General features: G+C 43.4%; 2 protein-coding genes across 2 annotated transcripts; one reads left to right on the forward strand and one right to left on the reverse strand.

Moving 5' to 3' along the window:
* The first annotated feature begins 16 nt into the window (after positions 1-16).
* LOC137890587 (ubiquitin carboxyl-terminal hydrolase 8-like) lies at positions 17-9,131 on the forward strand. Its single transcript, XM_068734728.1, has 12 exons — positions 17-201; positions 319-460; positions 994-1,280; positions 1,395-1,892; positions 2,440-2,514; positions 2,667-2,965; positions 3,165-3,383; positions 3,463-3,673; positions 4,714-4,950; positions 5,266-5,408; positions 5,582-5,714; positions 7,541-9,131. The coding sequence occupies exons 1-12, from the start codon at positions 22-24 to the stop codon at positions 7,697-7,699; spliced, it is 2,583 nt and encodes an 860-aa protein (XP_068590829.1). The 5' UTR covers positions 17-21; the 3' UTR covers positions 7,700-9,131.
* A 49-nt stretch (positions 9,132-9,180) lies between these two features.
* On the reverse strand, positions 9,181-11,868 carry LOC137890588 (ubiquitin carboxyl-terminal hydrolase 50-like). The gene is made up of 6 exons (XM_068734729.1): positions 11,606-11,868; positions 11,314-11,509; positions 10,997-11,224; positions 10,752-10,894; positions 10,039-10,174; positions 9,181-9,519 (listed from the first exon to the last, which is right to left on the reverse strand). The coding sequence occupies exons 1-6, from the start codon at positions 11,866-11,868 to the stop codon at positions 9,331-9,333; spliced, it is 1,155 nt and encodes a 384-aa protein (XP_068590830.1). The 3' UTR covers positions 9,181-9,330.
* Positions 11,869-12,701: the final 833 nt, after the last annotated feature.

The raw sequence follows: 12,701 nt of genomic DNA on the forward strand, positions 1-12,701 counted from the left end.
AATCTGACCTCCTGAACTGGTATGTCGTCACTTTTTAGAATCACTGTGAATCAGATTGAGGCGAAGCTGCCGGAGGTGTCAAAAGAGCATTGGAGAAGGCGGGGCTTTGTGGATTATATAGTCCTACTGGACTGGTTCAGTTCTGTCACTGACCTGACACTTGGCACCACCTTGCAGAGCCTCAAAGATGCCCTCTTCAAGGTAACTGAGTGTGTGAGTGTGTGTGTGCGCACATGCTTTATGTGTGACTCCTAAAGTGTGAATAACAACAGCAGAACTTTCCTGTGAAGTATAATAATATGTTTGCACACCGCCCAGTGGGACAGCATCACCATCCTGCGTAGTGAGCCGCTGGTGCTGGAGGGAGGTTACGAGAACTGGCTGTTGTTTTACCCAATGTACACAACCAACGCTAAAGTACGCGCCCCTAGACAGAATGTCATCAGCGCCACCCCTCAGTGTGAGTATTACCAGCACAGCTTTGGCTCCTTGTGTTGATCAGGCCACGTAGTTTGATTTATTGTTTGTGTTGATGCAGCTGCTTTTTTAAAAAAAAAGAAAATAAATTATAGCAGCAAATTGATAAGATTAATAAAATAAAATGGGCTTAATTTTGATTCAGATTTTTTTTAATCAAAATTGTTATTGAGACCACAAAATTCATTTCTGAGCGTTGCATTCCTCATTATGCTTGTGTTTTCTGGATTTGATCCTTGACGAATGGGGACAACAAATTGACAATCGGTCCAGTATTGAGCAAGAAAACAGGCTGTGATGTGGAAGAAAAATGTTTTATGTATCTGTCGGGTTTTTTTCCACAATCTTGTCAGACACTTGTAATAACCTCAGCCTGTCAGTGACAAATGCAAGCACTTTTAGTGGACATGCATCGGCGGTGAGGAGATTACATTATACAATGAGATAAGGATGCTTTTTTTGTTTTTAAAACATTATTTTGCATCTTTTTATTTACTTTCTTGATGTTTTGAACAGTGAACTTTAGCTACCCATCCCTCGAGGAGCCAAAGCCTCCGACCCCACCTCCACCAGAGCCTGAGGTTACACCCAAGCTTCAGGAACCCTCTGCTCCTGTGCTGGTGAACGGGGTTCCACCAGCAGAACCCCTCACATCTGAAACTTCCATGGTTACCGACAGGCTGCCAGATGCTGTCGATTCCATTGTCGCAGGCTCCACAAATTCTGGGCAAGACCTTAGTCAGAAGGGCCCTGCGGCAGGCGCGTCCAGTCAGTCGCCTGCAACAACCAAGGCCTTCCCCCAGGTATTGTAACGGCCCTGATAACTGATAAACTTTGGGAGAGTGCAAAACATGGAGGACTGTAGTGTGCTAAACATCACTCATGGTTTGTTTTATTCTCTTATCCTCCTGTCCTAGTTTGACCGTACCAAGAAACCCTCTGTCCGGGTTTCGAACGATCCCAAGCCCAGCCAGAACGGGTCGGCAAAGGACTCCTTGCAGAACGGCCCACTTGTCCCTGACCGCTCAGTCAAACCACCGCTCACCTCCAACACTTCTCTGTCTAAAGAAGAACAAAGCCAGATACACTCTGAGGCGGTGGCAGGGATGGAGAAGGCGAAGCAAGAGCAGGAGAAACGCAACCAGGAGCGTCGTGGTGAGGAAGAGAGACGGGAGAAGGACCAGAAGGAAAGGCTAGAAAGGGAGCAAAGTGAAAAGAGGAAGAAGGAAGATGAGGAGAATGGACCTCAGGAGAAAAAGAAACTGGAAAGGCAGAAGGCAGAAGAAGAGGAAGATAAAGAGAACCGGGTGTGGGACGGGAAAGAGAGGAGGGGTAAGGAGCAGAACTCTGACACTCCCTCCAAGAGTATGTCTCTGGACTCTCCTGCTCCCAACCATATTGTTAGTGAAATTAAGGTGAGTCCTTTTTTCTATCAGTGTTTTTTTTTTTAAGATTTGTTTTATTTGCATTTTTTGCCTCTTTGTGACAGTATAGAGAAAGGGACTGGACATTATATAGTTACCCAGAATGACATGACAGAATTACCAAATACAGTTACGTTTCACTTTCAGTTCCATCTGTATGGTTTCTCTCTCAGGCTCAGCCACTAGCTGTCCAGCTCTTTCCACTCAGACTGACCGCCAACGTTTGTATAACGTGACCAAAATATGACACATCATAAATGATTTGATAGATAGATAAAAAACAACAAATACTGTAGACACAAGTTAGTGTTGTAGATATTCTCAAATTTGTTTTGTTTAAAAAGATTCACAAAAATAAGAATGTTTGGTCTATTGTTTCAAGCTGAACAACGCTGACGTGTCCGTGACATTAGGCTTCAGAAATGCCTTTTATTTCTCTTGTCCTCACCATGAAAGTCCCTCATAATTATTTTTGTAGAGAACCTTTAGGTGAAGATGGTGTGTGTGTGTTTATGTTGTGTTTATGTTTATCCCACAGAGGGAGCCCCTGACCCGAGCAAGGAGTGAGGAGATGGGTAGGAGTGTACCAGGCCTTCCAGTCGGGTGGATGAAGGTATGAAATATGTTGAGTCTTTTGGAATAGTCGCAGATGAAAGTTAAATAAAAAGTGTATATTTGAATTGAGAAATAGTGATTTCCTTATGCCTTCTCCCTAATGTTCTATCTCTTTTTGTCTCTTTTCTCACCCCTCCATTTATTGGCTAGTTCCTTGACACGGTGACGGGGACCTACCGATACTACCATTCCCCAACCAACCGCGTCCACCTGTACCCTCCTGAGGTCACTGTTCCCCAGACTCCACCCTCCACACCGCCAACAGTCAAACAGAAACAACCGCGAGCAGCTGAGCCGGACACCAGCAGTGAACAAGAGCGAGAACAGTCTAAACTGAAACGCTCCTACTCCTCCCCTGATATCAGCCAGGACTTGAGAGAGGAGGCCCAGAAGAAGGCTGCCGCCCCGGTCACGGCTGCTGTCATTCCCACCATCAACAGGGAGACAAAGTAAGACACACAGATGTTTTAATTCAATTCCAGGAAGTCCAGGAACTGTGATAAATGGACAATGTCCTGGATCTAGTGTCTGTTGTCGTAATCTAACTGCAGTGTATCTCGTTAGACTGATTACACAAAGTATTTCCTTTAGTCTTATCTCTGCAGAAACTAGTCTGCTTTCCTCTCATTGTGCTCCTCTGCCTTTCAGACCTCCTAGTAAAGTCTACTCTAAAGTGGAGATTGTGCGGCCATCAGCTGCCAAAATTCGCAACCTGAATCCTTCATTTGGAGGTCTGGGTCCATCGCTGACAGGCCTTCGTAACATGGGCAACACGTGCTACATGAACTCCATCTTGCAGTGTCTGTGTAACACTACGGGCATGGCTGAGTACTTCAACAACAATTACTACCTGGAGGACATCAACAGGTCAGGGCCCAGATAGGTGGATTTACTAACCATAGAGATTCATGCAAAGGCAGTAATTTAACATCTCGACCTCTGACAGGTACAACATACTGGGCCATAAAGGGGAGGTGGCGGAGGAGTTTGGTGTGATCATGAAGGCCCTGTGGGCTGGTCTGTACAAGTGCATCAGTCCGCGGGACTTCAAGATCACCATAGGCAAGATCAATGACCAATTTGCGGGCTATGACCAGCAAGACTCCCAGGAGCTGCTGCTGTTCCTCATGGATGGGCTCCACGAGGACCTCAACAAGGTAGCGCACACACTTGTTTCATGCAGCATCAGTGTGGCATAAATAAAGTCTTAAAAAGCTCTTGAGAAACACTCGCATCTAAACGTGCTCGCCCTGAATTAAATATCGAGTGAATAAATAATAAGTAATTTATTCATTTTAACCATGGCTTTCTATGGCTTGTCTTTTACAACCCCTGTATGTTGTTGCACATATGCCTGTTAACGATTAAATCGTAGTATTTTTGTCATTTTCCTTCTGTTTTTTTCACCTGGTTTCATTTTGATGGCAAATTAGAGAGTAAGTAAATAGCTGTGTGTCCTTGGTCCTCCTGCAGCAGTGTGTGTGGCGTGTCTGCATCTGTCTGGTCTGATGCTCTGTCAGAACCTCTGTGCATGTAGACCCAAGACATGCCTCATTGCCTGTATCGACTGATTTTACTGGCTTCATGTGCATTTGAATGGGGAAAGGACTAGATGAATTGTTAAAGACATTTTATACTCCCTTAAACATCAAGACCTGATCTTTTTTTTTTTTTTTTCTTTCTTTTTTTTTTTTTTTTTTTTTCTTTTTTTTTTTTAAGTTGAAGTAATACATTCACCACAATTTAATATCAAGCTATTCGCTCTTTCAAAGGATGAAGTGCCATTTAGGTGGTGAAGGCTGATAATGTGCATTTCTCATGCAACACACTCCATTTCATCACATCCCTTTTGTGTGATGTTCAGACCCGTCTGCCATCAGGCTCAGTCCACTGTGTCTCTCCAGACTAAATGACAAGTCAGTCAGTCAGTCTAATTAATGAGATATTAATTAGAAAGGGTTTACCTGCCTCTCATATCTTCCTACATGTCATAATTTAAGTGATTTGGCTGAAATGCATGCTGATGAAGCTGAAAGAGATTAGATAGGTGTTACAAAGTTTACCATTTTAGATATTCTGTTTTCTCATTATTGTAATCATTACCAGTATATTATGTATCTGCCGTGAGTCATGAAGGTAGGTTTTGCTAACACCTAAAGCAGCAGCTGTACCAACATTGTTCCCTCTCTGGTGTCAGGCGGACAACAGGAAGCGGTACAAGGAGGAGGAAAACGACCATCTGGACGATCAGACGGCAGCCGACTTGGCCTGGAGCAAACACAAGCTGCTCAATGAGTCCATCATTGTAGCACTGTTCCAGGGGCAGTTCAAGTCCACTGTGCAGTGTCTGACCTGCCACCGCAAGTCCCGGACATTTGAGACCTTTATGTACCTGTCGCTGCCTCTGGCCTCCACCAGCAAGTGCTCCCTGCAGGTCGGTCAGACATTAAACATGTGCATCAGAGCGTGTGTCGGGAGATTTCTCTTTTTTTAACAGTTTATAAGCTTTAAGCTTGTCAGAGCTCATCCTTTTATTGAGGCACTACTCAAAGTAAAACCACGTTCTTTTCATCTTCACACAACATTTTCACCTGTTAAGGCTGTGCTATTGAGTATTCTTCTTGACAACCACATAAGCCATTTTCTGACTACATCTTCAAGGCTTAGAATGTTCCCTCAGTGTCTATGTATTAAAAAAAAAAAAGTTACTTTGTTGTACTTGACTGATTTGTTCTCTGTTTCTTGACAGGATTGTCTGAGGCTGTTCTCCAAGGAAGAGAAGCTGACCGACAACAACAAGGTGTTCTGCAGACACTGCAAGGCCCACAGAGATTCCACCAAGAAGCTGGAGATCTGGAAGGTCCCCCCCATCGTCCTGGTGCACTTAAAACGGTCTGTAGTCATGTTTGCATTCAAAGTGATGTAGACAAAGACAAATTCTCTGTCCCTGCCTTAGTACAACTAAATACACACTTTCACTGTTTGGGAAATCAGATTAGCATTTTTCTTACTGTTCCCACATTGACACTCTTTTTCTTTTTCTAATGGGCATAATATGTCTGCAGGTTCTCCTACGAGGGTAGATGGAAGCAGAAGCTGCAGACTTACGTCGACTTCTCTCTAGAGACTCTGGACCTGACCCAGTACGTCATTGGACCAAAACAGACACTGAAGAGATACTGCCTTTATGGAGTTTCTGTAAGTAAAAGTGAAATTGGTTATGTTGTGAAGTGTATTTCTAAAAAGAAATGTATTCATAATTATGTATGTATGTGGTGTTGTTTTTTTATATGGACATACAAATGGTAAAACAAAATGAATATGTTACAGAAGAGGTTAAGGGATGCACACTAGAGAGCAATGTAGTATTGTTATATTATATTCTTATGTAGTTATATCTTGTTCATCTCCCATAAAGCGGTCAGTCCGTCGGTTGGTAGAGTCCATGAATAGTTGGAATAAAAGCCAATAACACATTTGTGTACCAATGTTTTGGCCCCATGATGGCAAGACAAATTGACATTAAGGTTTGGTAATCCTGAGAGAAAAGCAAAAAAAAAATCTAACTTGTAGGTAGACGGCTTTGGTCGCCTATCCCATCATTACATTCGGGTTGAACGGAATGATTGAGTGGGCTTATTAGGTCCTGTGACAGCCACAGTTGCACTCAAAATGATTCAATTCCCATTGCAAATTAGGTTTATTGGCAAAATGTACAAACTTTCAGATGTTTTCAATAAACAACTCAAACAAGGACAATTTAAATAGCTCAACACAACTAATGTCACAAGTGGTTTCTCCAAAATTCAACACAAAATGCCACTTTTAATGACTACTGCAGTCTCAAAATAATTCAACCCCTTCATGACCAGCATCTTTAGTACTTAGTAGAGCGCCCTCTTGCTGTTATGACCTGATGCAAACAGGATGCAACTAATCAAGGGCCTCATTCGTTGCATCAGGTGTGCTTGAGATAGAACACATCAAATACCTGGACCGGCAGTGATGTTTGTTTGCATATTAGAAATAAGTCGGGAGAATTGTCCAAAAAGTTAAGAGAAGAGATCATTGCATTGCACAAACGAGGAAAAGGATACAAAAAGATACAAAAGGAAAATGATACAAAAAGATAGCAAAGGCACTGAATGTTCCTAGATATACCTTTTGGAAGCATAGTTCGCAAGTTTATAGTTAAAGGAACACTGGCTACACGACCTGGACGTGGCAGAAAGAGGAAGCTATCGACGGCTGCCACCAGATTTCTGAGCAGGCAGGTGGCCAAAAACCCTCGGGTGACTGCAAAAGACCTGCAGCAGGCACTGAGGTTTCACTCTCCACAGCAAGGCGCATTCTACTTCAATCAAGTATCAGGAAGTCCGAGGAGAAAACGTCATGCCGTCTGTGAGGAAGCTGAAGCTCGGGCGTCGTTGGACCTTCCGACAAGACAATGATCCTAAGCATACCTCAAAGTTCACCAAGGCTTGGTTTCAGAAAAAGTCCTGGAAACCCAAGAATATTAGAGAGCTGGAGGCCGTTAGTCATGAGGAATGGGCTCAGATTCCCCAGGAACGCTGTCAGAACCTGGAGTCTGGCTGTGCATCAGGTTTGCATCAGGTCATAACAGCAAGAGGGCGCTCTACTAAGTACTAAAGATGCTGGTCATGAAGGGGTTGAATCATTTTGAGACTGCAGCAGTCTTTAAAAGTGGCATTTTGTGTTGAATTTTGGAGAATCCACTTGTAACATTAGTTGTGTTGAGCTATTAAAATTGTCCTTGTTTAAGTTGTTTAATGAAAACAGCTGGAAGTTTGTACATTTTGCCAGTAAACCTAATTTGCAATGAGGGTCGAATCATTTTGAGCGCAACTGTAAATAGAATTTCATCAAATAGAACAAAAAAATTATTTTGAGGAACATCACCAACCTTAACTTTTAAGCTCATATTCAAAACTGCAGCGAGAAACAATCGAATCCTAATGATGTGATTAACGATCCAGATTAACCCTCTTCTTTTCCTCTACCAGAACCACTACGGGGGTTTAGATGGTGGCCACTACACAGCCTACTGTAAGAACGCGCCCAAACAGCGCTGGTACAAGTTTGATGACCACGAGGTGACCGACATCTCCACCTCCACCGTCAAGTCCTCCGCAGCCTACATCCTGTTTTACTCCGCCCTGTGATGGAGCCGTCGGACACGAAGAGAGAATACGACACCAGAGCAGCGAAGCTCGAGCCTAGAGGTTGATTTTTTTTGTCTTTTTTCTTTTTAAAATCACAGCTCTGAGGACCTGGTGCACGTAGTTTCAGGTTCACTAGTCGTGTATGAGCACGCAAGGACGCACTCGAGCGAGTGGCGATGAGATCCCGTCTGTGGCAGACCGGAGGAATGTGCAGACACACAATGCTTCAGCTACTAGAGGACCTTATACCTGTTAAAACATGCCGTCTGTTCGTATTACTGATCATCTAGTGACTAAACGGACGCTCCTTTTACTCTGACTTCTCGGTGGTTGTGTTGTAGGGCTGACAGCTGGTTCAGATGCTCCTCGCTCTCATTTCTGTTGCGCTCGGCGTGGATGGCCGTATCGCAGAACTCGATCAGCTTCCTTGTACCGTGTCTACACCCGGGGTCAACCGCTAGATGGCTTGTACATACTTACCGATGCTGATGTTGCACATTCAAAAATGTAAATACTGGAGGGCAAGGTGTTAATCTGTTAAGTGACCAAATTAGAATTTGTTTTTGTTTTTCTTGGAACGTAGCAGCCATCATAGTATCACCATATTCATAACGACAAACTGTGTTTTAGGGGTTTAACTCTTTAGCCTTCTGATGTTCAACATGATCTTAACGGGGATGGAGGAGACTGTGAGCGTTGACTTTTGCATTCTTCCTTTAAGAGAGGAGGGACTTGAGATTGTCGCTTGTTCATATTAGCCACATTGTTGCACTTACACATTATGCAATCAATTTAAGTTGTTTATGTAGAACACTTTGTTTAACAGCGGACGGTAACACTCGACTCAGAACGCTTTAAAACTATACTGATGCAGAGAGCAGTGAGGAAGAACCTACCGGCTTCTATAAAGGTTGTTGTGAAATGTGTTCTCTGTTAAACATACGTAACTCTTTACATTATTATATTCAAAAACTATTTAGAGGACAAATTACTGCGATAACTTGGCATCCTTCTGGGCTTACAGCAGTGCTGCTGGTTCTGAAAGTTCCCAGGAGGCTGTGATTTAGATTGATCTGATTGATTTTGTTTCTGTGTTCTGTACTGACCCGGGAGAATATGAAGACTTACGAAATTGACCGTACTCACTTACACAAGCGTCAACATTTGCTGCCTGACTGACCGACCGACTGACGAGAGCAAGCACAAAGTATACTGATGTATCTTCTGAGTGGACCAGAGATCTGAGGCGACAGGATTCTGACTTCCTGAGTAAAGTTTTATTGCCAAGCATGAGATCATTAAGTTTTCTTTTTACTTGTACATGTTGATTTTATTTCTTAATGCTCTAAAAACAAATTTCTTTCAGATATAACAATTATATTAACCTCATACAACTCATGACTATTTATTAAAACTGCTTCAAATTACTGTTTGCGTTTGTGTCCGAGTGACTTTTTTTTTTTTTTTTTTTTTAGGATGAATCGGCTAAAAGCTGAATGAAACCCTCCTGTTAATGTTGTAGTCCCTTCATTCCTGAGGCTATTAGACAATACCGTGTATGTTCATTACAGAAAAACAGTTCAAAGTTGAAACTCCGTCCCCTCATGGATTTGGCCTGCTGGTTGGAGAGCTCACAGTCCGTGGATCTTTGGCTTTTGAAAGGGCTTGCGGCTGTAGAGCAGCACATAGGCATTTGGAGATTGAACGAGGCTGTCCCGTACCTCTCTGACTGCTGAGTCGTCAAAACTGTGCCAGGATCTAGTCAAGGCGTTGTGACACAGAGCTGTGTAGTGACCCATGTTCAGGTGACCTGTGTGGTTCTGGAAAAGGGAAGACTTACATGAAAACTATATGAAAGACAAAAAGTGTGGACAAAGTCAAAAACTCCCATTTGTCCATAATGCATCATTTCACGCTAATATTGTTATACTCCGGTTTCAATATTCTTATTTGTGCTTCACACAGCTGCCGTTTTTGTTTCATCAAATAAATCCAATCAAGACCGTCCTCCCAAAGGTGTAGTTTTAAAGCACATCACTCATCAAGACACAAAGATATGACTTGGCTGCAGAAAATCATCACCATCTTGAAAAGTATGAACGATGTAGTGCATGAACTCCAAAAAATCACAGAACCAACACAGTCCTGTTCTAAACAATTTAAACCTTGACGGCAAAAATAATAAATTGGTTACAGATTTTGTCCATATTATGTAAAATTGCTTCTGTGCAAGTTATATTTGGGCTGAGATTAATACATCTGGCCAGTGTAAAAAGATAAAACATTTAACTACAGCTTTGATATTTAAAGAATCAGTTGTTGTAATACAGTGTACTGACCACAATAGCATACAGGCGGTATGAAGAGTATAAGGTGTTCTGCACTGAGCTGGATAGAAACGGGGAGAGATCGAGTCTCGAGGAGAAAACGACGTTCGTCCTCAGCTTCACCTGGTTCTTCCCCTTACAACCAAACCTGCCGAGGAGATAAACAGCTGATAATACCCACAGCATTATCTCTGAATACAGGCCCCATAACTTTAGGAATGTTCACTCGCAGTTAAATGATCCAGAATTCAAATGTTCTCTAGTTAGTGTCTCGAGTCTATCTCTCAGCTTATATTCATTTAAGCAGCAGTTCAGGGGGGCAGAAACCATCCTGCTAGTTTATCACTGAAAACAAGACAACCCAAAGAATGTGTTCAGGAAGACAAGATTCATGAACTGTTCTGTTTTTAATAAGGCTGAACAAAGGGCTCTGGTTACATGACTCGACTGCAGGTCATGCACTGAATGACTGAAAGTGTCGTCAAAGCTCAAGAATGAAGTTAGGATCTGAACTTCTAAACCAACATGGACTAAAAGTCCTTAAATGGCAACTAGGCAAAGAACATCTGCTTATGAAGATCATGCAAACCTTTAAGGTGAGATTATTGAATCAGTGATGACTTTTAATTCTCATGCATTTCACAATAACTCAAGATTCATGAATGTAACTTGTGACCTTACTGCTAAGTGTTACCTTTAACAGATTATGTTTTGTGTTCACCCACCGTTTCAGGTGCAACATGAGGATTTCGGGAGGTTCGTCCAAACAAGTGAGGACTGCAGTTTCTCTCCTCTCCCCACACACCAAACACTGCATCTGCTCTCCCTCGGTCAGGATAGTCTGCTCGAAGAACAGTGACAGGCAATCCTGCACAACAAAAGAGGCAGCATTGAGTGAGAAAGCACAGAACAAGACCACCAATATCTTCAAAAAACGTGACATTCGGTGCAAAGTGGCACCTGCAGGTACCTGAATGGAGCACTTAATGATGTCTGTTGGAATCGGTAGTGACAGTACAGTGAAGGTCTGTGTGCTGTGTGTCTGGAGGTTGCAGTGCATGCAGAGGGTCATGTAGCCGAGCTGGCCCTCGAACAAACGTGACACCACGGTGGTGGACTCCATCGCTGCGGTGGCACAGTTTCTGTTCCGGTCTCGCCTCGACTGTCGTAGTGAGGAGCGCATCGGGCGCTTTGCAACCTTGTAAAGAAACAGACACAGATCTACTCATTCTGTAGGCGTGGCGATTCACCACAGAGAGGTACGCGTCGCGTACGTGCCGGCCGCACCTTTTTGAGGTCGTCGTGGAGTGCGTTGACGAGAGAGAGCAGCAATTCCTGGGCGTCTTGTTGGGAGTAGTTGTTGAACTGGGGGAGTATGGAGCACATCACAGACCTCGCCTCCACAGGGGCACAGCTGGAGCTGCTTCCCAGCCACATCTCCTCCAGGAGGCGGACAAACATCTCGGCCACGCGGCACTTAGACCTGCTTGGACAGAGGTTAAACCGCTGGGAAAACACGACGGTTAACAAGTGAGTCGGCGAGAGAGGTGACGACTAGGGGAGGGGGGGGGTGTCTTACCTTCCCAGCTCTTTGCGAGTGTCCTGATTAAGGAGGTGCTCCACGAGGGGCACAGTGGAACACAAACACTGTAACACAGCGTTTAAGTAGCAGGAGTTGCCTGAGTTGTCCAAACCGCACACTCCTGCTCTGGTCCACCCGTGCAGCCGCACTGCAGAGCTGCAGCCTTGTTTCTCACTCTCCACCACCTGACCACGACTAATGGTATCTGTCCTGCAAGACCAGTGAACAGAAATAAGAACCTTATCCTTAACGTTGCACATGATTTGATGTAGTCTCATTAGTTGTACATTTAATACATTTGCATTTTGGACTGAAGAAATTTGAAGGTGTCACCTTGAGATCCGGGAGATATTTTCTGAAAATGTTATTGACTCTTAATATAATCAGTTAACAACCAGCATATTATTTGATATTGATAGTAATTATCTGTCACCGCCCTCATATTAAAATGATCAACCCAGTTTACACTCATAGACTAATAGCACAAACATTACATCTTGCACAACTGTGTCTTAGTTAAATGACCCACTATCCTGAGAAATTGTAATTCCACATGTCGTCTGTTTGTTGTCGATGCCATATTGAGTCATTCTGAAATGTGTTCAGCTTGAAGTTGCACTGAAATCAATTGAATTGAATACAGAAGAACCGAGACTTCCACAGCTAGCCTCTATCCTAATATATTTTTAAGCTTCAAATGCTTTCAAAAATAGAAGTTATCACTCGCTTGCCTTTTTTTCTTTGTTGTTTCAAACATGTCATACTGCGAAGGCTATTATTAGCTCAAATAGAAACACTATAACAAAAGAGTAACACTGACCTTTTCTTAGAAGGATTTGTGAAACCTGTCTCTTGGCATGAGCTGCTGTTTAGTCGTGGCAGAACAGGCACAGTCACGCTGCTGTCCACGGCCAGCTTGGAGGCCAGAGTTCTGGTGAACTCCGTCAGGTGGACCTGCCTGCCTGAGCCCTGCCTCTGCAGAGTGTGGAGCATAAATGTGTTGATGCAGATGACGTGTAGCGTCACCCAGAGGCCTGGGAGAAACACATCTGAACCCTTTAGGTCTGATGAAGGAAACAGAGCAGGTCCAGTC

The sequence above is a fragment of the Cebidichthys violaceus genome, unplaced genomic scaffold (genome assembly GCF_023349555.1).
Source record: "Cebidichthys violaceus isolate CVI_PGR_0920_01 unplaced genomic scaffold, fCebVio1.0.p SCAF_662, whole genome shotgun sequence".
Classification (NCBI taxonomy): domain Eukaryota; kingdom Metazoa; phylum Chordata; class Actinopteri; order Perciformes; family Stichaeidae; genus Cebidichthys; species Cebidichthys violaceus.

Excerpts from the sequence above, each read along its gene's own strand:
- LOC137890588 (XM_068734729.1), bottom strand. The coding sequence starts at position 11,868 with ATGTGCAACGTTAAGGATAAGGTTCTTATTTCTGTTCACTGGTCTTGC. Across the intron at positions 11,510-11,605 it reads ACTCGCAAAGAGCTGGGAAG|GTCTAAGTGCCGCGTGGCCG; the intron begins GTAAGACACCCC and ends CTGTCCAAGCAG. Across the intron at positions 11,225-11,313 it reads TCCACGACGACCTCAAAAAG|GTTGCAAAGCGCCCGATGCG; the intron begins GTGCGGCCGGCA and ends TTTCTTTACAAG.
- LOC137890587 (XM_068734728.1), top strand. The coding sequence starts at position 22 with ATGTCGTCACTTTTTAGAATCACTGTGAATCAGATTGAGGCGAAGCTG. Across the intron at positions 2,966-3,164 it reads ACCATCAACAGGGAGACAAA|ACCTCCTAGTAAAGTCTACT; the intron begins GTAAGACACACA and ends TCTGCCTTTCAG. Across the intron at positions 5,409-5,581 it reads GTCCTGGTGCACTTAAAACG|GTTCTCCTACGAGGGTAGAT; the intron begins GTCTGTAGTCAT and ends ATATGTCTGCAG.